We start from the raw sequence: 22,013 nt of genomic DNA, 5'->3' as shown, positions 1-22,013 counted from the left end.
ATTAAGAAACAATCCCATTGAAATGTCTCTATGGAAATGTTACTCATAGGCAGCTTTGTTTACTAGCCACAAACTCCAATTTTTTATCAAGCCCCTGCAGCCCAAGAGCAATTCTCTCCCTGCTGTGACATCCACATTTCTCTCTGCACCTTCCCTACTCTTTAAATAAAGAGTGAAGGGGATAGTGGGGGTACAATTTCTTGTCAATTTTACTTTTAACTGTAGTATGTCTTCTTAGCCACTCCCATAAGGCCTTTTTCTTAATTTATTAAACTAGAATCAGAAATTGTCTTTTTAAATTCATTAAACTAGTGCTTGAGAATTATCTCATTGTTTTTGTGAGCTCACATTCTAGGAGAGTATTAAGCAATAAACAAATATGTAAATTGTGTTAGGATTCTCCATAGAAACAGAACCAACAAGAGATCCCTGGCAGATTGGAGACTGAAGAAGCTGGTGGTGTATTTCAGAGGCCTGAGAGGCAGAGGTGAATGGTGTAGATTTCAGTTTGAGTTTGAAGACCTGAAAAACCAGGAATGCTAAGGGTGGAAAAAGGAATGTTCCAGCTCAAGCAGTCAAGCAGAAGAAAGGTGAAGCTAACCTTCCTCCACCTTTGTGGTTCTTTTGAGGCCCTCAAGGTGTTGGGTGATGCCCACTGACATGAGGGAGGGCCATCTGCTTACCCAGTCTGCAAATTCACATGCAGATTCTTTTGGAAACCCCCTCACAGACACACTTAGAAATCATGTCTAATCAGATATCTGGGCTTCCTTTAGTCCAGTCAAGTTGACCCACAAAATTAACCATCACATAAATCATATAGTAAGTTAGATGTCAGTAAGTACTATGAAAAAACTAAGTCAGAAAAGAGAGAGTGGGAGAGAAAATAGAAGATGCCTTTTTTTTTTTTTTTTTTTTTTTTTTTTGAGACAGAGTCTTGCTCTGTTGCCCAGGCTGGAGTTCAGTGGTACAATATTGGCTCACTGTAACCTCTGCCTCCCTGGTTCAAGCGATTCCTCTGCCTCAGCCTCCCGAATAGCTGGGATTCTGGGATTACAGGCGCCTGCCACCATGCCCGGCTAATTTTTGTATTTTTTAGTAGAGATGGGGTTTCACCATGTTGTCCAAGCTGGTCTCAAACTCCTGACTTCAGGTGATCCACCTGCCTCAGCCTCCCAGAGTGGTGGGATTACAGGTGTGAGCCAGCATGCCCGGCCCAAGAGGTCCATTTTTAGTTGGTTAGTCAGGAAGTTTTTAGTGACAGTTTGAATGTGATAGAACTTTGAGTCTGCATGTTGAAAACAATCCTCAGAGTCTAGGCTTACACCTGATTACATCAGGATAAACAGAAGGGTTCTATAGCCAAACAAGTATGGGAGATTCTGGTATATATATAAAAAACTTAAACATGTTTATTTACTATGTGATATTTTAGAACTTCAAATCTACAAAGGAAGAAATAGAATGAGACAAGATGAAAAGCAGCAAGGTAATGGGAATGGAGGGAAATTTAGAGGTGGATTAAAAAAATAAAGTTGGAAAAACTGTAGAAGACGAGAGATGAAGTCAATTAAATAGGGCCATGGTTGCTCTTTGAAAAATACTACCCATATCAGAACAAAACAAGCAACAATTGCAGGGTATCTATAGCTATGTGCTCTTTCCCTAACGTGACTAAATTCATGATGGTGGTGAGAATCAGGATAATAGTAGTTGATGCTGCTTATTGAACATGTTCCTGATGCCCAGCCTTGTGCTGAGTGCCTTGGGTGCATGGTTTCCCTCTCTGGAATGCAGATCCACACAGGTAGAGGCTGCCTCTGCCTTGGCTCATCTCTTTACTTCCAGCGCTTAGCACAATAGCTGTTCAATAGGAACATGGAATTTGACCTATCAGCCTTAACTAATACTTACAAATTGATCCATGAATTATTAAAATTTCCACAATTATCTTTTACTTTTTTATCAGGAATTATGGCACAGAGAAGTTAAGGAGTTTGGCTGAGACCCACCCAACAGGCTCAAAAGTGATAGAATTAGAAGCTGGATGCAGATCTGTCTATCCCTCACGCTCATCCCCATTCAAAATATTGCCTCAGAGCAGTTATTTTCCTCCATGGATCTTATCTTAAAGGACTAGTGTACCTTAGACCCACTGCTGCAAAGCAAATTAACTTTTCCCTGAAATGCATTCTCTTCATTCTTGTACTTTCAAAGTCCAGGGCTTCTCTAAAGAGAAATTCAAGCTTTCAGATGAAAAGAGCAGCAGTAAAAATAAAAAGCAGGGTCATACCAACAAGTCACATCAACAATTATTTTATTGAACAAACATTAACTGACTTACTTATGCCAGACCATATGCTAGGCACTGGGAATATAAAGATAAATAAGATAGACTGAGTTAGTGCACTTAATAACCTCTAATGAAAGAGATAGACACGTAACAAGTAATGACAAAGAGCTACAGGCATGAAGAAATACAGTGTGGTCAGGGTGCCTGGAAGACTAGAGAGCATTCACTGGGAAGTAGGCAGGAACTGGTGGTGAGGTTTATCTTTTATGATATGGGAGGCAGTTGAAGGATTTTTAGCCTTTAAATGGCATGATCATATATGAAAATACATATAAACATGCACTTTTATGTATACATACATGTATGCATACATACATACATAACTTTTTTTTTTGTCTGTCACTCTGTCACCCAGGCTGGAGTGCAGTGGCACGATCTCTGCTCACTGCAACCTCAACCTCCTAGGTTCAAGCAATTATCCTGCCTCAGCCTCCCGAGTAGCTGGGATTACAGGCATACACCACCATGCCCAGCTAATTTTTATATTTTTAGTAAAGGTGGCATTTCGCCATGTTGACCAAGATGGTCTCGAGCTCCTAGCCTCCAGTGATCGGCCGGCCTCAGCCTTCAAAAGTGCTGGGATTATAGGCATGAGCCACTGCACCCAGCCATAATTTTTTTAGAAGATGTTTCTCTGGGCTGGGCACAGTGGCTCATGCCTGTAATCCCAACCCTTTGGGAGGCTGAGGTGGGTGGATCACCTGAGGTCAGGAGTTTGAGACCAGCTTGGCCAACATGATAAAACATCATCTCTACTAAAAATACAAGAATTAGCTGGGCGTGGTGGTGGGCACCTATAATCCCAGCTACTCGGGAGTCTGAAGCAGGAGAATTGTTTGAACCCGGGAGGGAGATGTTGCAGTGAGCAAAGATCATGCAATTGCACTCCAGCCTGGGCAACACAGTGAGACTCCATCTATGTAAAAAAAAAAAAAAGAAAAGAAAAAGAAAAAAAGAAAAAACAGCAGATGTTTATCGGGCCATAATAGGAGTAGGAGGGGTGAATTGGAACAGACAGCTCTACCTACATATCTGTCAAAATAGGCTCACTAAAAGAGACGAAGTCCTCAAGAAGGACAATGTTCTAGGAAGGATTGTAGAGGACAAATTTCAGAGCAAATTAGAAGATAGACAAAATATGTCGACTGATTTGAAGCACCATATGAAGGAAAATGGGGCATCAGGGTAAATTGGTGTGAATGGTGATACCAGTACTCAGACGGAGGAAAAAGTGTGATAAGAAGAGGAATACTAAATTCAGCTGTGGAGGAACTCTGTTTGAAGTGGTTTGGGGGATCTCCAGGCCTGGAGCTTAAGAGAAGTGAAGATGCAGATTCAAAAAGAGTTGGCCCTAATGTGCTTGGAGGAAGGTAACATTGGAGATTATGAATTTAGGAAGGATATTGTAATAAAATGAAGAATCTGGCACATAATAAGTGTTGATACAGTCTAGTCTGCTGCAATAAATATTTGCAACCGTATCTGGAGACAGAGGCCAAAGGACCTAGAGTGAGTTTCTTATTATCCGAATGGGTTTTCAAGAGCTGTTTTGGAAATGTGTTGGAGAACTGCTGAAGAGAAAAGGAAATTCTAAAATTAGATCCAAGTATAGAACTAGTGGCCAAGGATTAGAGATGCCAGCTACCCAAATGAGGTGGAGGGTGTTTTTTTGAACAATTTGCAAACCCAGTCTTTTTTTTTTTTTTTTTTTTTACACAGGGTCTCACTCTGTCACCCAGACTGGAGTGCAGTGGCACAGTTAGCTCACTGAAACCTCCACTTTCCAGGCTCAAGAGAGCCTTCTACCTCAGCCTCCTGAGTGGCTGAGACTACAGGCATGCATTTCCACACTTGGCTAAATTTTTGTATTATTTGTAAAGACAGGGTTTTGCCATGTTGCCGAGGCTGACCCCAGTCTTTAACTCTGTTGTTCACTCTCCCATGCACAGTGTCCTCATGATGATTTGGCAGTGCTGTGAAATATGTGCCTTATTGTCTTCCTGTATGACCCTCAGTTCATTTGCTGAGAACAGTGGTGGCTGACTGCTGCGGAATTGGTGTCAATCCTTGTTAGGAAACCTCAAGGACACCAATATTTTCTCACCAAGAAAATATTCAGATCACGGAAACATCCTTGTCTCTAAGTATCTGAATTTCAGAATAAAGACCTGTGTTTTAGAAATAAAGTTCTTTGATACTCTTTTGTTTCAATTGTATCTTTCTTTTCTAATTTAAAAATAACGTGTGCCTACTGTTGGAAATAGATCCATTAATATCTTTCTATTTAATTTTTTTTTTTTTTGAAATGGAGTTTCACTCTTGTTGCCCAGACTGGAATGTAATGGTGCTATCTGGGCTCACTGCAACCTCCACCTCCCAGGTTCATGTGATGCTCCTGCCTCAGCCTCCCAAGTAGCCCCCATGCCCGGCTATTTTTTGTATTTTTAATAGAGATAGGGTTTCACTACATTGACCAGGCTGGTCTGAAACTCCTGACCTCAGGTGACCCCCCCCACCTCGGCCTCCCAAAGTGCTGGAATTACAGGCATGAACCACAGCACTTAGCTGACATCTTAAATCCACATTATTTCACAGTTGTGTTCTATGTTTTACATTGATAGGTTTGTTTAAGTAGCACATTCCAAATTGTTAGAATCAGAAGGTCAGTGAGGTAAGATTAAAACAAGTACTTTGGAAGATTGCAAACGCAGAATAAATTTCAGCTTCATGTAAATGGAGTGTGATTTCCATAATAGAGCCATTATTGTTGTCACTGGTGCACAGCAATAAAGCCAAGGGTGCAATTACAAAGAAAACAGATAATACAACACCATACTTTCTTTAAAAATGGCAGTTAAATTCATGGAAATAATATTTTTCACTAAAAAATAAAGAGATGTGATGTAATCTCAATAGAATCTACTAACTCCCATGAGTAGACTTTCTTAATGATAGTGCCACTAATTGACATATCTACTTGCTGGTTTGTTGTTTGTTGTTGTTGTTTGTTTGTTTTGTTTTCTTTGCCTTTCAAGAAGTAATTTCTTTCACTAAAACCTTTTCAGACTACTTTGGTTTTCACCTTTGTGACTCCTTGTTAATTTAAGTATGTAAATTAAGTACTGTGATGATTTGATTTTTTTTCTCCCTTCCGTGGAACTTCATCTTGACACAGCCTGAGTTACTTGGCATAGTCTTTTTTCTTTTTTATTAATTGTAGCAAAATATACATAACAAAATTTAGCATCTTAAACCGTTTTAAGTGTACACTTCAATGTCACATAAGTACACTGACAATGTTGTGCAACCGTCACCACTATCCATGTTTCCAGAACTTTTTCATCACTCCAAACAGAAACTCTATATCCATTAAACAATAACTCACTATTCTGCACTCCTCCCAGTCCCTGGTAACTTCTGTTCTACTTTCTGCCTCTGAATTTGCCTATTCTAGGCACCTCATGTAAATGAAATTATTTGTCCTTTCGTGTATGGCTTGTTTCACATAACATTTTCAAGGGTCATCCATGGCATAGCATATATTATAATTTCATTCCTTTTTAAGCTTCAGTATCTCAGTCTATTCAGGCTGTTACAGAATACCCTAGACCAGCTAACTTATAAACAGCAGAAATGTACTTCTGACAGTTCTGGAGGCAGAGAAGTTCAAGATCAAGGTGCCAGCAGATTCAGTGTCTGGCAAGGGCCCAGATTTCTTGCCCATAGATGGTGCCTACTCGGCATGTCCTCACATGGTGGAAGGGGCAGGGCAGTGCCCTGGGGCATCTTTTATGGGTGCACTAATCCCATTCATGAGGGCTCTGTTCTCACAACCTAATCACCTCCAAGCAGTCCAACCTTCTAATGCTATCATTGGTGATTAGGTTTCAACATATAAAGTGTGGGGGAACACAAATATTAAAAGCATGGCACTGAGTAATATTACATTATATGCAAATAGTATATTTTATTTATCTCTTCATCTGTTGATGGACATTTGGGTTGTTTCCAGCTTTTGGCTATTGTGATACTGCCATGAATATTGGTGTGCAAATATCCATTTGAGTACCTGTACCTTCACTTTTTTTGAATATATACCTATAAGTGGAATTGTTGGATCGTATGGTAACTTATGTTTAACATTTGGAGGTTCTACCAAACTGTTTTCCATAGCAGTTGTGCCATTTTACATCTCTATCAGTCAGGCACAAGGGTTGCAGTTGCTAAATATGCTCACCAACACCTATTATTTCCTGGTTTTTTGATAATAGTCATCCTAGTGGGTATGAAGTGGTATCACTGTGGTTTTGATCTTTGTTTCCCTAATGACTAGTGATCCTGAGCATCTTTTCATGTTATTATTGACCATTTGTATATCTTCTCAAAAGAAATGTCCTTTGTCCATTTTTCAAATGAATTGAATGGGTATTTTGTTAAGTTGTAGGAGTTCTTTATTCTATATGGCACAGTCTTTTATATAGATACTCATTTCTTGGGTGCAACACTGTGTTTGTAGGGCCTCCTTTTATTGAGAACATTGAAATGATTCTGTTTTATCTTCACTAATTCACTTCTAAACACAAGTTGTTTCCAATATTACCAATTACAAATGCTTTCTTTGGTAAATACTGAATTATAGACAGCAGAGAAGTTATTAGTAGTTCATCAAATATGAAATGACAGCTTAGGAAATATAAAACCAAAGTGATTTTCCGTTGAATGGAGCACTGTTTTTCAGTTTGCCAAATGAAATTTGTAATCACTGTTTAATAACAATGTGCCTCCCAACTAACTTTCATCACCATCACCCCCTCCCAATACCTCTTTTCTTTTGACTTAGGCCCTAAAGAGAGTTAAAGGTGCCTCCTCACAGGTAGATTAACCATAAAGCTGATAAAGCTTAAGTTTCAGGTCCTTTCACCAGCCTTGGCCCCTTCCAAGATCCTGTACCTAATAATGGTTTTGTAATTTTTTTTTTAAACAAGCCTCCCCAATATAAGCCCCCCTAATATAAGAAGGTCCACAAAATCTGAATGTGCCTCTGGATATGTTTCTTCTATCTGAAATCATTATCTTCATCATTGTTGTACTTCTGGAAGGCAAGCCTGGGATCTATTAAGTATGCTGAGTTATTTATGACTAGCTTTTTTCCTTACGGAGTTTCTAGTCTGGGGTGCCAAACTGCTATTCTGCAGAATTCAAGGAAAATATAAGCCATGGACATTCTCATGAGCCCCAGTATGCTCCCTTAGCTTCTCCAGTAAGCTCTGTCAGCACACACCACTTGCTTTGCTCTAAGAGCTTACAGGACCATGCAGGCCAAACTTTGAAAATTGGTTCCTAGTTGTTCATATGAAATGTGCGTGTCCCTGTGTACTCTGCACAGAGCCATAAATAGAATTTTGTTCTTACACAGTGGAAGAAAAGAATGCAGTTGCCAGACTTGATACCTAATCTTTGAAAATTTTGTGACCACAGCTTAGGGGTTTTCTAAATATTAGGATATCTTGTCAGAAGTAAAAATGAGCCTTCTGGCCCTTTATCAAATTGTGTTATTTCATTAAATAAAAATGAATTTTTCTAAAACTTAAATAAATCTTAATATATATTTTCTTGTCCTGCTGCAAAGCATTAGTGACAAATTATTCATCTATGTAAATCTTCTTGTATTAGTCTTATTTTCCCTGTAAAGTTATAATAATAATTTAGACAATTTGCATATATTGTGATGAAGGGTGTATATCAGCACAGTCCCCTTCTAAAGCCTTCTTTCTCTCAAAAAAAAAAAGTGTTCAGTTTCCCTCTTTCTCCTCACCACTTCCCTTCTCCCTCTTTGCCTTCTCTCCTTGTGCTTTCTTTTTCCTCCCTTCCCCGAACAATTCCATCTACAGCCACCAGTTGGTACAGAGCAAGGTGTGCATCTGCAGGAAGGGGCCCAAGCCTGGGTGTCAGAAGCCAATCATTGTGAGGAAGGAATCCATGTGAGGAGTGCAGTGCTGCCCAGCAGGAACTGTGGGACGCTGAGTGAGTTTGGGAGGCCACCTGAGCGAGGGAATGGATAACAGCAATAGGAAGTTGGTTACATGCAGAGGAGTGGATCGGATCAGTAGATATATTAAGAATAATAAGAAATAGCGGGGTGCAGTGGCTCACACCTGTAATCCCAGCACTTCGAGAGGCCGAGGTAGGCAGATCGCCTGAATCTAGGAGTTCAAGAATAATGAGAAATAGATCTCTTACCAACACAGCAGAGTTACAAATATGGAAAGGAAGAAAACTGGAATTAACCCTGTGATCTTGGGTTGGAATTAGAAGCATTGAAATGAACTAATGAATTTCATTATATAGAGATAGATAGAGTAAAACAGATCTAAATGTGTTTGCGTGTGCATATGCATGTGTATCCTCTCACTCTATCTACTGAGAGAGCTTAGGAGCAGCAACAGCAGTGACCATACCTAGCCCCAGATCACAGTTTCTAAATATCATTCTCCCCTAAAAGAAACCAGGACTGGGACAGAGAACATTTGAAACATCTTGGGCCAAAAAGCAAACAACTGCTAGTAGAATGATGAGGATATAACCACAGGCACAGAAACCATCTTGAAAGGGTTCCCACTAGGGACAACTTGGCATCAAAACAAACAATGATAGTGGCTGGGTACCATGGCTTATGCCTGTAATCCCAGCACTTTGGGAGGCCAAGGCACGCGGATCACTTAAGCCCAGAATTTCAAGACCAGCCAGGCAACATGGCAAAACCCCGTGTATACAAAAAATACAAAAATTAGGTGGGTGTGGTGGCATACACCTGTAGTTTCAGCTACTTGGGTGGCTGAGAGGTGGGGGGATGGCTTGAGCCCAGGAGGTCAAACCTGCAGTGAGCTGTGACAACACCACTGCACTCCAGTCTGGGCAATGGAGAAAGACTTTGTATGACCCTATGCAAAGGAAAAGGAGAGGAAAAAGAAAAGAGAAAACGAAAAAAGAAATAAGGAAGGAGGGAGGGAGGGAGAAAGAAAGGAAAGAAGGGTAAAAGAAAGAATAATGGATAATATGCTAAATAAGCAGGAATCTATTAGTCTATATTAGAAAATAAGTGGATAAATCAAACATTTGGTAAGGAAAAAGATATTTACATAGTTTCAAAGAAATGCCACAGATAAAACTTCTTCATTACAAAGGGAAAAATGCTAACTTTATAGTGAAGAATTTGTGCAGCCACCATCTTAATCAAGTGACCAAAATGAACATCTTCAGTAATGAGATAAACTGAGTTCTTGTGCCACCTGATAGAATGCTGTAAGATGAACCCAGCATCCCTTCTGTGATTTCTAACAGTTCATAATCTAAATCTAATCATGAGAAAAATCAAATAAACTCAAATTTAAGGATACTCTACAAGAAAAACTGGCTGGTAATCATCAAAAGTGTCAGGGTTACAAAAGTCAAGGACACACGGAAGACCCATTTGGGATTAAGAGTTTACAGAGACGTGTCAGCTATACAAGGCTGGATCTCTGGATCTCTCTGCTAAAAAGGAAATTACTGGTATAATAAAATGGAATCTGAGAATGATAGTACTATATCGGTGTTAATTTCCTGATTTCATGGCATCATGTTTATGTAGGAAAATGTCTTTGTAGAAAACACACATTATTCCGAGGGTAATGGGGGATCAGATTGACAATATTCAATTGATTCAGGAAAAAAAAAAACTTTCTCATTGTACTCTACTTGCACCTCTTCTGTATATTTGAGATTGTTTCTAAATAAAATTAAATTTGAAAATTGCTAAAGTTGTAAGCAACTGTTTAAATTCCATAGTGCACGAGGATTTTAGGTGTTAATTGATGGTAGTGGGTAAAGAAGGGCTTTGAGGTCTGTCATGAAAGTTGTCAGTGGTGTGGTCTACCCTGATGTCTTTCAACAGCTTGGAAATGTGTTTATTTGTGGCTGCAAAGATCTGATTCACTTTCTAAATCTTACATAACTTGTCATTTAAATATTAAAATCACCTCTGTATGGTTATTATTCTAAAACTCAGATAGCAAACAAAATTCAAAATAAACAAGTGGAAAGGGTAATAAAGTCCCTTGAGCCTGAGAAAATCTATTCTGAAAACGTTTGAAACAAACTGCATTAGAATATGTGTAGAATAAACTTAGTTGATCGTTATGAATCAGTCACTTCCTCTTTGCTCTTAAACTTACCAATAAATTTTGGTGTCTTCTCGATCAGGAAAAGGATGTGAGTACAGGTTTTTCCAACACACACACGCATGCGTGCACACACACACACACAATGTTATGTAATTTCTGTTATTAAGTGCCTGGTTGGAATATGCTAATTTTGGGAGCACGCTACTGACTGCCATTTTCTGGTGGAACACTCTTTCAACGAGATTTCTACAACTCCATTGTTGCTTGTGGTACTTTCTGAACAGTCCAGCAGGTGGTAGTCTAGGAGAGGAACAGTTCTCATCCTTCCCCATCCATGCCTGGACCTACCAGCAGCCCCATTTGCAAAACAGAAAGAATGTGGACTCAGCAATTTGCCTTCTCTCCTCTGGCATAAGAATGGGATTTCCAAGGTTGTTCTCTCAAAATGGGCACTTAGAATACCACAGAAAGAAGCCAAAAATAACTTTGTGTATACCTGTGACTGTGCAGTATTCTGAAGCTCAAAAATTTTTTTTTTTTAATTTCTAGAAATTCCACTGATTTTATATCTCTTTGCTCTGATTTCTGTGACATGGCTTTGGGGAGGACTACACATGGCCTACAGACACTTCTGGATGTTGGTTCTCTTTGTCATTTTCAACAGTCTGCAGGTAAGCCTTACAGTTTGGTTAGTGACAACATATATTTATCTTAATGAACACAAGGCATAGAATTTCAATATTAAAGAGTCAGGCATCCACACACAGGTGAATTTGTGCATACAATAACATCATATAGAGTTGTAAAATAAAATGATAGGAGCCTAAATCTTTAACATTTGAAATATGACTGGGATTCTAACTTGCTTATTATACAGTTAGGGAAGACAAATATTTATTCTCCTTCATTTTGACAACATTGAAGTAACTACACAAACATATTTCTTCTTCAGTAGGATTGATGTTTATCAACTTTGCAGATGGCAGCCATGTAAGATCAATGCACATATTTGGATTGTGGCTGGGTCTAGAAATTAGATCAATTGAGGAGTGAAATAGTGATGTTCAAGCAATCCCCTCTTAAGTGTGATGCTTACTGAAATGAGAGTGTTTGGTTCACTAAAACATGACTGACATCTCCTAAGTCCAGCAGTGCCCAGCTTAAATTAGTTTTATAAGCATGCTTGGATAACTAGAAATTATATAACTGCAGCAAAAATGAAAGCTGACATTTTTAGTACTTTTGTTAAATGGAAAGATGTTGCACCCTGATATTAACAAGGAACAAGTGAACACATTTTCCTTGTTTTCCAGAGTAAAAAGATCTGCCCTAGACTAAAATAATTTCTTAAATTTACTAAAATTATCTCTAAATAGTCCTTCTTTTGGCTACCATCTTGCAAGGATCATGTGTGGCAAACACACAGACATATACACACTTTCAGAATTGTAGCATACAACTGAAATGTGACTCTGATCATCTTTTAGGTTTACACCTGAGCAGACAAATTCTTTAGTTAGATCATAGCTTATATGATGGTGCCTAATCAAGGCATATTATCAATTTAGGAAGGGGAAAATACGAAATAACTAAAAGTTTAGAACCAAGTTGGTACAAGTTTCTATACAGAAAACTGTCTATGGTTACAGGTGAGCACTTACTATTGCCAGGTGTAAAAAGACAGCTCGGCTTCTCTGGGATTTGATGATTCAAGGAGTAAACAATTAACTCTTAAGAATCCAATATGGCAGGTGCCATGTAAACAGAGCATTTTGAAAGTGAGTAGGGGCCTGTTGACCATCAGGGTAGAGGCTCGGTCTTGGTTATCTTTGGATCCCTAGGGCCTAGTGGAACTAAGAACAAGGTCCAAACCAACAGCCTGCAGGTGTGTTTTGCTTGGCAGACACACAATGTTATACAAAAGATTGTTTTAGATTTTCAAATATTTACTTCAAACTTTTAAAATTGAGAATTTTCACATTAAAAACCTGAATTGCTGGCTTTTTTTTCAAGGCAGTATTTACATGGCAACAATTTCCAAGCCCTGAGCAGACCTGATCTACTTCATTCATTTTACTTGCCCCTGAGATAATGACACATTTAATGCTTATTAAATAATAAATGAGCATATGGTTAGAGATGGGAATTTCAGGCAGAGAAGACTGTTAGCCAAGGCTGCAAGAAGGGAAAATAACTAATCTCACCTAGATTAAGCAATGGGTTGAGAAGGAAAAAGAAAGGTCTTGCAATTAGAAAAGAAGTGGTGGGAGAGGAGACAGAAAGCGTAGATTGGTTTAAATGCCAGCTTTCTATGGTCAGGATGCTGAACTTTAGTCTTTAAGCAAAGGGAAGCCATCAAAGTTGTGTTTTTTCTTTGGTTTGCTCTAATGTTTTTAAATCTTGTCAATTTTTTTTTTTCATTTTGAATGGGATGACATGTTTGTACTGGAAGGATAACGAAATGTTTATGAGAGGATATTGAAAAAAAGAGCAGCTCTAAGTAGGTAGGTTATTGTCGTATTTTAGACTATAGATGTTCTGGCAGTGTGCCTGGGAATAAAATGTAGGTAACAGGTTTGAGAGTTGTTACAGAGATAAACACTTTTCGTTTTATTGTTTAATTGACATGTAATAATTGTATGTTTATAGGTACATAGTGACGTATTGATACACGTAACATATAATAAAAGAATTAGCATATCTATCGTCTCAAACATTTATCATTACTTTGTGTTGGGAATATTCAATATCCTCCATCTAGCACTTTGAAACTATAAAATATTGTTAACTATAGTCATCCTGTAGTGCTATAGAACACAAGAACTTAGTTCTTCTATCTAGCTGTAATTTTATATCTTTCAACAAATCTTTCCCTATCCCCCTTTTTCCCCTACCCTTCCCAGCTTCTAGTACCCTCTGTTCTACTTTTTACTTCTATGAGATCAACATTTTTTAGCTTCCACATATGAGTGAGAACATGCAATGTCTGACTTTCTGTTCTTGGGTTATTTCACTTACCATAATGTCCTCCAGTTCCATCTATGTTGCCATAAATGACATTGGGTTGATGCAAAAGTAATTGTGATTTTTGTCAATAAAAGTAACGGCAAAAACCGCAGTTACATTTGCACCAAACTTTTCTTTTTTTTGTTTTTGTTTTTTATTTGTTTTTGAGACAGAGTTTTACTCTGTCACCCAGGCTGGAATGCAGTGACACGAACTCAGCTCGCTTGAGCCTCCACCTCAGGCTCAAGCGATCCTCCCACCTCAGCCTCCCAAGTAGCTGGGACTACAGGCACATGCCACCATGCCTGGCTAATTTTGTTTGTTTGTTTGTTTGTTTTGTAGAGGCAGGGTTTCGCCATGTTTCCCAGGCTGCTCTTGAACTCCTGAACTCAAGCAGTCCACTCACCTTGCCTCCCAAAGTGCTGGAATTACAGGTGTGAGCCACCGCACCTGGCCATCATTCTTTTTTATGGCTGAATAGTATTCCATTGTGTATATTTACCATTTTCCTTATCCATTCATTGGTTGTTGGACATACAGGTTGATTCCACATCTTGGCTATTGCAAATAGTGCAGCAACAAACATGGGTGTGCAGATGTCTCTTCAATACACTGATTTTCTTTCCTTGGGATAAATGCTCAGTGGCGAGATGACTGGATCATATGTAGTTCTATTGACAATTTTTTTAGGACCCTCCATGCCATTCTGCATAGTGGTTATACTAGCAGTGTAGAAGAGTTCTGTTTTCTCTGCATCATCACCAGCACTTATTTTTTGTCTTTTTGATGACAGTCATCCTAACTGGGGTGAGATGATAATTCACTGTGGCTTTGTTTGGTACTTGCCTGATGATTAGTGATGCTGAGCATTTTTTCATATATTTTTGGCCATTTGTATAACTGTTCAGATCATTTGCCTGTTTTATTCAGATTGCTTTTGCTGTTGAAATGTTTGAGTTCCTTGTATGTTCTGCATATTAATTATCTGTCAGATGAATAGTTTACAGATATTTTCTCTCATCCGCTAGGTTGTCTTTGTTACTTTGTTAATTGTTTCCTGCTGTGCAGAGGCTTTTTAGTTTGACTTAATCCCATTTGTTTATGAAATAAACATTTTATAAATGCTTCAGAACATTGGTCTAGGAAAATATTTTATAAATAAGAATCTTTAGATTCTTATAATTTTATAAATAGATTCTTATTATATTTATAAACCTTTTATTTATATCTAATAGCCTTTAAAACCTTTTCTTTATATTTAATAGCCTTTTATATTTAAAAACCTTTTATAAATAAGAATCTATTTACAAAATTATAAAGTGAAGCATTTCACCTTGTTTTCTTCCAGTAATTTTATAGTTTTGGGTCTTACATTTAGGTCTTTGATCCATTTTGAGTTGATTTTTGTATAGGGTGAGAGTTGGGGGTCTAGATTTTTTCTTCTGCATGTGAACATCCAGGATTCCCAGCAACGTTTATTGAAGAGACTTTCCTTTCCCCAATTAATATTCTAGCTGCCTTCTGTCAAAAATCAGTTGGCTGTAGATAATGTGGATTAATTTTGTGCTTCTCTATTCTGTTCCATTGGTCCACTTGTCTTTGTTTATGCCAATACCATGCTGTTTTGGTTACTATAGCTTTGTAGTATATTTTGAATTCTGATAGTACAGTGCCTTCAGCTTTGTTCTTTTGCTCAGGATTGCTTTAGTTATTTGAGGTCTTTTGTGATTCCACACAAATTTTAGGATTTTATTTTATTTTTTCTATTTCTGAGAAGAATATTATGGGTATTTTGATAGGGGTTGCATCAGCTCTGTAGATTGCTTTGGCTAGTATGGTTGTTTTAACAATATTAATTCTTCTGACCCATGAGGAGCATGAGATAAATATTAATGAAATTTGGTTAACCAGTTAAATATAGGAAGGTAAAGTGTGAGAGAGGAACATCACTTAGAAATTTCTGGCTTGAATGAATGGCTGGGCACTGATATCTTTAGTCCAAATGGAGATCACATAAAGAGCAAGGTCTGGGGAATAAGCAGTGAAGTTGGTGAGATTTAGGAGACATTGCTAAATACTGTATACCAATGTTTTAGTAACTGGGTACAGAGATAGGGCTAATGAAAGAAATTGTTAATGAGTGATCAGAGAGCTAGGAAGAGAACCTGGATAGGGTTTGTAGTTGTAGGTAGAAAAGAAAGTTCAAGAGGACGCAATGCCTAACTCTGGCTAGTGTAGCAGAGGAGTTAAATAGGATGAGAACTGAGGAACAATGCAGTCTACAGCAGTGGTTCCCAAAACCGTTATGTGCAGCAGAATTCCATGGGGAACTTGTTAAAACACAGATGTTATACCCCATACCCAGAGTTTCTGATACAGTAGGTCTGGGTGGAATCTGATCATTTGCATTTCTAATAAGTTTCCAGGTGGTACTGATTCGGCTGGTCTAGGAACTACAATATGAGAAAAAGAAGTGAAATAGAGACTGCAAAGAGAGAAAGAAATCGCTTAGGAAGGGAGGTTGGTTGGTTCAAAGGAGATTTTTTGGTTTTGTTTTCTCGTGACAAGAGCTAACAAAGGAGAAATTGACATCTATAGGAAAGATTTATTGTCATGGCAAGATCATGGACGAGGCAGGAAGAACAGAAGAGATAGAGGGCTTCTCTGAGGGAGGAGTAGCAATGTTTTTTGTTTTGTTTTCTCTGAGGCTGGGGAAAGAATAAATGATTGGTGAACATGAAACACTACTCTGGAGCTGAAAGTGTGGAATGTTGGCATTTGCATGTAATGCCCTCTCTTTTGTCTTAAAGGCAAGAGGCAAGGTCATTTGTTGAGAGGAATGGGTTCAAAGCATGAGATAAAAATTTTAAAAAGGTATGGAGCAGTTTCTAGACAGAACATACATAACTTAAACTATGTTGAAAGATCATCAATAAATGGATTGCTTAGAGAAAAATCAGTGGGATTCAGTGGAGATTAGACAACTTAAATCTGTAATTGAGCCAGTCAGCAGTAATTAAATAAATGTAAGCCTTAGGATTATAATGGTAGCCTGGGTAACCTATCAAACCACATGCACAGGAAAAGTTTATTGAGCTCTTATGGAGGTTTGTAAAGAAAGGAGGACTGTGGAACATAGTAATATATGTCACTGGTACATACAAGAAAACATTTCGGTCTCTTTCTTTGAAGAACTTATTAGAAACTAAGAATAAGTAAAAACTAAAAATATTTTAAACTTATGTTTAATGAGCTTAATTCAATCCAGGTGACATTACTGAAGCAGCAATGATTATTTGTACTACTGTTGGTTGGTACCTGGCACACTGGCACATTCCTGGTACCGGGTGCTCAGTGAATCAGTCCTAAAAGTAATGTCTATTAAGAAACACCTGGAAAATATCCTTTCTCTAGAGTTTATTTTGGTTCATTTAACTTATAAATCGCTTGAGGTATTCAATTTAGGCCTTTCCATGGAATATGGCTATATAGTATTAATAGTAAGATTTTTTAAGTATGTTCAATAAACACTTGTTCGTTTCCTCCCCTGCCCCCCCGCCCTCGGATGGCTTTCATATTTCTCTACTGACTTTTGCCAACACCTATGACCATAAAAGCATATTATGTATCTTATGCTTGTTTACTACATTTTGCTCAGAGAAGATTACTGACTAATTTTTTATCCAGATTATTATGATGTCATAGGTGCTCTAAAACTGATTATTGAAAGGTGATATTTCTATAGTATTCTGATCTTTTTAATCTTTTAAGTTTTTTAAAAATATTTTTCAACACGCACTCTAGAATCTGAGATCTCAGGATCTCTAGCCACCTCTGTCCTCTTTCTCTACAGTCTTTTTTTTTTTCCTTTGAGACTGGGTCTCGCTGTGTCTCCCAAGCTGGAGGGCAATGACATGATCATAGCTCACTGCAGCCTTGAACTCCTGGGCTCAAGCAATCCTCCTGCCTCATCCCCACAAGTAGCTGAACTACAGGCACACACTACCATGCCTGGCTGTTTTTTAATTTTTATTTTTTTGTAGAGACAAGGTTTTACTATGTTGCCCGGGCTGGTCTTGAACTGCTGGCCTCAAGTGATCCTCCCACCTCAGCCTCCCAAAGTGCTGGGATTATAGGCATGGGCCACCATGTCTAGCCTGATTTTTTGATATTTAGTGTCTGATGTATTTTAAATAAGAAAATTTTGATCACTTAAAATATTATCTAAAATATTTACCTGAAATTTATCACTTCCTAAAATTTCACAGTTGAACTACCAAACTTTTTAATACATTTGCACATTTAGGAAAATGTATGTGAGGTATTTTGCAAAGCATTATGGATACAAATGCAAATATAAGGTTTAAAAATCATCATTCTAAACATTGTTAATTTTTATTGCTGAATACTCTTCCTTGAACTAGAAGGACTTCTTCTCATCCAAGAAGTGAACCTTTTACTCAAAGTCTTACTGGTCTATCCTTATTCTTTACATTTTCTTGATCTTTTAAAAAAATTAAACTGTTGGATATCAAGGGTGAGCAGAACATAGAGAATGAAGGTGAAAATGCCCTTTCAGCTTATTCAATCAGAATTTGTTCCTAATTCCAGTAGCTACTATATAACATGTGAACATGGTCATGATAATTGTGTTGTTGCCACTTCCCCATGATGTGAGGTTAACAAATCCTGATTTTCATTGTGCTTTATTTTTTGTCAAAAGAAGGGCTCTGACTTCAAGAGAGAAGAAAAGTACTTTTTTACCTACATGCCTAGTGAGCCCAGATTCCAAAGGCCTTGGGGTTCTATGTTTCCTTCCGCTGAATGGACTTTCCAAGTACATGGATCATGGTGGCCGCCACGGGGCAAGACTCACCTCCTGCCAGCTTTCCAGCCCCAGCAGGAAAGAGCTTATTCCTAGATAAAAAAATCCTGTGGAGGACTGAATGGTACCATCCTGGGTCGCATCCCATGCAGGAACCAATCACAGGGTAACAGGTACTCTGGCCAGGCCTGGGTCATGAACAGAGTCCAATAATGGAAAGAGTCAAGCTGGTTTCATAAAAAACCACATGGAATGGAATTCCTGCCAGAAGAAAGGATTATGTTACCAACAGAAGGGGCAACAGTGCTAGGCAGGCCAAAGTAACAGACATCCACTATACTTACTTTCTAAATCTGCTTGTTCATTGATATAAGTTTGGGACAAGGCGAGCAACAGCTTCTGTCACAAAATTAGGAAACTTTATCAGTGTGATATCAGTTTGTTAGAATAGTGCTTGTGATCTATCATATAACCAGTGTCTCTATATTTTCCACAAGAAATTCATAAGAAGCTATGTTTAATATTTTTTATTTTCCTGTTCCATTAATCCAATAACCTCTATTTTTAAAAAACTGAGTTGAGTTTGTCATTTCTAAGGCGATTGTAGGTCGTAAGTTTCTTAAACTATTCAGGCCAAGTTATTTCCAAATTTGTATCATCATTTATTGGTAATAATCACCAGGTTTATACTCAGCTGGAAGACCCTGACAGAACCCTGTCAGTTAAAATATTGAAAATAGCTACTGTCCAAAGCTTGCAGGTGTTCTAGGCTTCCACCCATTGAGATTAGAAGCATCTCTAGGCTTCCAGACAGGGATCCTCCAGGATGCTAGTGCAGCGCTAGACCTGCAGCCATTCTGATTGGGCAATGCTTATGCCACACTCATCATTAAATATTTTGCATGTCACTCCTAGCTGAAATTATGTGCTGAAATATTTCTTCTAATTTTAACCTGAACCAGTCAGATTCAGGCTGAAATACAGCATTTATTTCAGGTTTTCTTCTAGGGGGTCTCTCACACTTACTATGTTAGAATTTCACTGACAATTTTCTCACATGTAGAGAGAATCCCATGTACGATAATGAGTGTAGCCAGCAGTAACAGACGTGTGCTGCTTGGAGATGCTAGAAAATCCATTTGTGGAGAAGGTTCATATGCATAGAAGCTTTCCAAAATCTGAAACGCATTCTTCTTGGAATGCATAAGCTGGCAAGTGAGCAGAGCTTTGCACAGTGTTGGGATATGACACTTCTCAGTATGTCAGTTATGAGACTGCATTCTCCAGAGTACTGTTTGACTGTTTCTTTGTGACTGACTTGTACATGTTCGTTTGTACAAGCATCTGGTCTCGAGATGTTCCCTGGCACGTTTTGAATCATTCCCTATTTCAGAGAGGGGAGTTACAACATGGAATTTGTAGCTAAAAATACGTAGTCCATATTCAGACTTAAAGAGCCAGTTGGTTAAAATCATTTTCATTCCTAGCCCCATGTCCTAAGCTACTAAATGGCTGGGAAATAAGTGATTGAAAGATGGAAACAGTTTATTCTGTTTTTTTAAAAATTGTTTTTTGGTGGTCACTAGAGTGCCTTAAACACAGAAAACATTTTTCTTATTTTAAAAAGACAAACAGTTCTGTCTCTCTCTCCACCCACCCTGCCTTTTACCCTTTCTTTTCTTGTTTTCTATGTGTCTCTTGTTGGTAATATGTTGAATTTCAGTTTTAAAATTAAAGCCATCTTTTAGGAAGAAATTTTACCAAATGAAAATAGCTTTTGAGGTATCATAAGAAATGGAACATATTTCTTTGCTCATAGAAAATATAGATTCCATCCCAAATGGAATACTGGATCAAATTAATAATCCCCCTTCAATTCTCACTTAGTATCCAGAAGGGTTCAGTGCAGGTGTCTGCTTAGATACAGTACATATTTAGTCTTGGCTGCTTCCTTTTGAGGATAAACAGCTCTTGGGAAATACACATTGTTAAATAATCTGTTACAGAGGACTAATTGTTTCGAGGCACTCCCTTTCCAATTGCTTTCCAACAGCCAACAGTAATAAGAAATGTCACTTTGTTTCCATTGGAGACTAGCACATGAACTATTCATGAAGAGCGGAAAAGCAGTCTTCCCAGAAAACCCTGGAATAAACATGTAGAAGCCAGGGGAGGCTGGGACTCTATCATTGATTTGTCCCAGAGCCATGTCAAATTCAGTGAAAAAAAAAAAAAATTCACTAAATTTGTTTTGTAAAGTGAGAATTCAGAGAGACTAATGAATGCCTCATGTGCCCTTCAAAACATCCCCAAAGGTTTCTATAACTTCACAGATAAATATATAGAAGCGGAGACAAGGAGGTGTACTTAAATTTTCTTAATCAGGTTGTGCCACTCTGCCCTGTGTTCAGCAGCATCTGGGCTGGTGAAACATCTCTGTGTTTTTGAGCAACAAGCTAACTCCATTTCACAGTGAGTGACAGTGTCTGACATTGCCTTCTCATTAGCCTGTTGATTGACCAGGCATCGTTCTTTAGATAGACTGCAGGATTTTCACTTTTGTTTCATCTGGGTTCTCTAAATAAAAGTGTCAAGGTCTGATCTGCCAGTAAACATCTTCCACAAATACAGTTTTAGTAATGAGAGGCTTGAACTATACCTTTTCATACCTGGCTCCCTCCTTCCAAACAGGTGCCTCCGTTTCTTCGCTCTAATTCGTGCTATCTTTTAATCTTTTAGTTTTTTTTTTTCCTGTGATGTTTCCATTTTCTGAGTGTTCTATGATCACATTTATTGCAATTTAAAGAATGTATTAATAATGTGCTTTTCCTGGGCTCTGTGAGCCTTTACTTTGCCCGCAAAAAGATCTAGCACACTCCAATACTTGAAAGAGCAAATGTACAAGATTTAAACTAAACAAGATGCATACGTCCTCTTTAAAAGAGTTCGGGAGAACAAAGCAGGTGACATTTGGGACTCGTTTTTACCTGGTCATTCAGATTCATTGTCTTAATGTTAACTGATAATTTTTTCCAGTATCTAAAATTTTATTCTTATCTCTCGTATTACTCAAATGTTGGGGTGGGGAGAATACATTTTTTAAAAATACTTTTATATGAATATTTTACACCAACATTTTGTAATGTTCAGCCGTCAGATTTAGTAGAAGATGCATGTAGTTAAGTGTCAAGCAACCTCTATTTTACCGAGCAACGTGAGTTATCCGCTTTTCAGAGGTGCTGATTTTGCCCCTAAATTTTGTCCTAAGGATTGTGTAAAAATATATGTGTATAAATAAAATCTGTAAACTATGCAATGTTTTACAAGTGCAAATCAGAATAAATGAGCAAAAAGAAGTGTTTATCTCAGGATGTATTTAAAGAAAACTGAGAAGCCAACGAGCTGAGGCTGTAAACCTAGTCTTTGACTCTTCTCTTATGGCATAGGCTCTCCCCATCAATGGTCGCATTCACTCACAAGTATTTCCTTGATGCAGATCCTGTAGCTCCTCTGTAACTACCATCACATTCCTTGGTTTACAGTGTAGATCTGTTGTATGTCATTCACCTGCTTTCAGATATGTACCAAACGCCTTTAGGCTCCAGCAGGTAACTTATATGGCTGAAATGTGCTTATTGTGAGACTATAGGGATCAGTGGGGACTGCA

The 22,013-nt window shown here is 38.1% G+C and overlaps 1 protein-coding gene and 1 long non-coding RNA gene across 2 annotated transcripts in view; both read left to right on the top strand.

Moving 5' to 3' along the window:
* The window catches only part of ADGRV1 (adhesion G protein-coupled receptor V1), a 544,806-nt gene that overhangs the window by 467,642 nt on the left and 55,151 nt on the right, over positions 1-22,013 (top strand). The window contains 1 exon segment of the mRNA XM_033179148.1: positions 11,065-11,186. Coding sequence (XP_033035039.1) covers positions 11,065-11,186 — 122 coding nt within the window.
* On the top strand, positions 432-2,257 carry LOC117064925. The gene is made up of 3 exons (XR_004429749.1): positions 432-590; positions 1,436-1,489; positions 1,970-2,257. It is a non-coding gene; the product is annotated as an uncharacterized LOC117064925 (long non-coding RNA).

This window comes from Trachypithecus francoisi, unplaced genomic scaffold (assembly GCF_009764315.1).
Source record: "Trachypithecus francoisi isolate TF-2019V2 unplaced genomic scaffold, Tfra_2.0 Lachesis_group2, whole genome shotgun sequence".
NCBI classification, from domain to species: domain Eukaryota; kingdom Metazoa; phylum Chordata; class Mammalia; order Primates; family Cercopithecidae; genus Trachypithecus; species Trachypithecus francoisi.
Note: the sequence above shows the minus strand (reverse complement) of the source record. Positions and strands in the feature narration are given on the sequence as shown.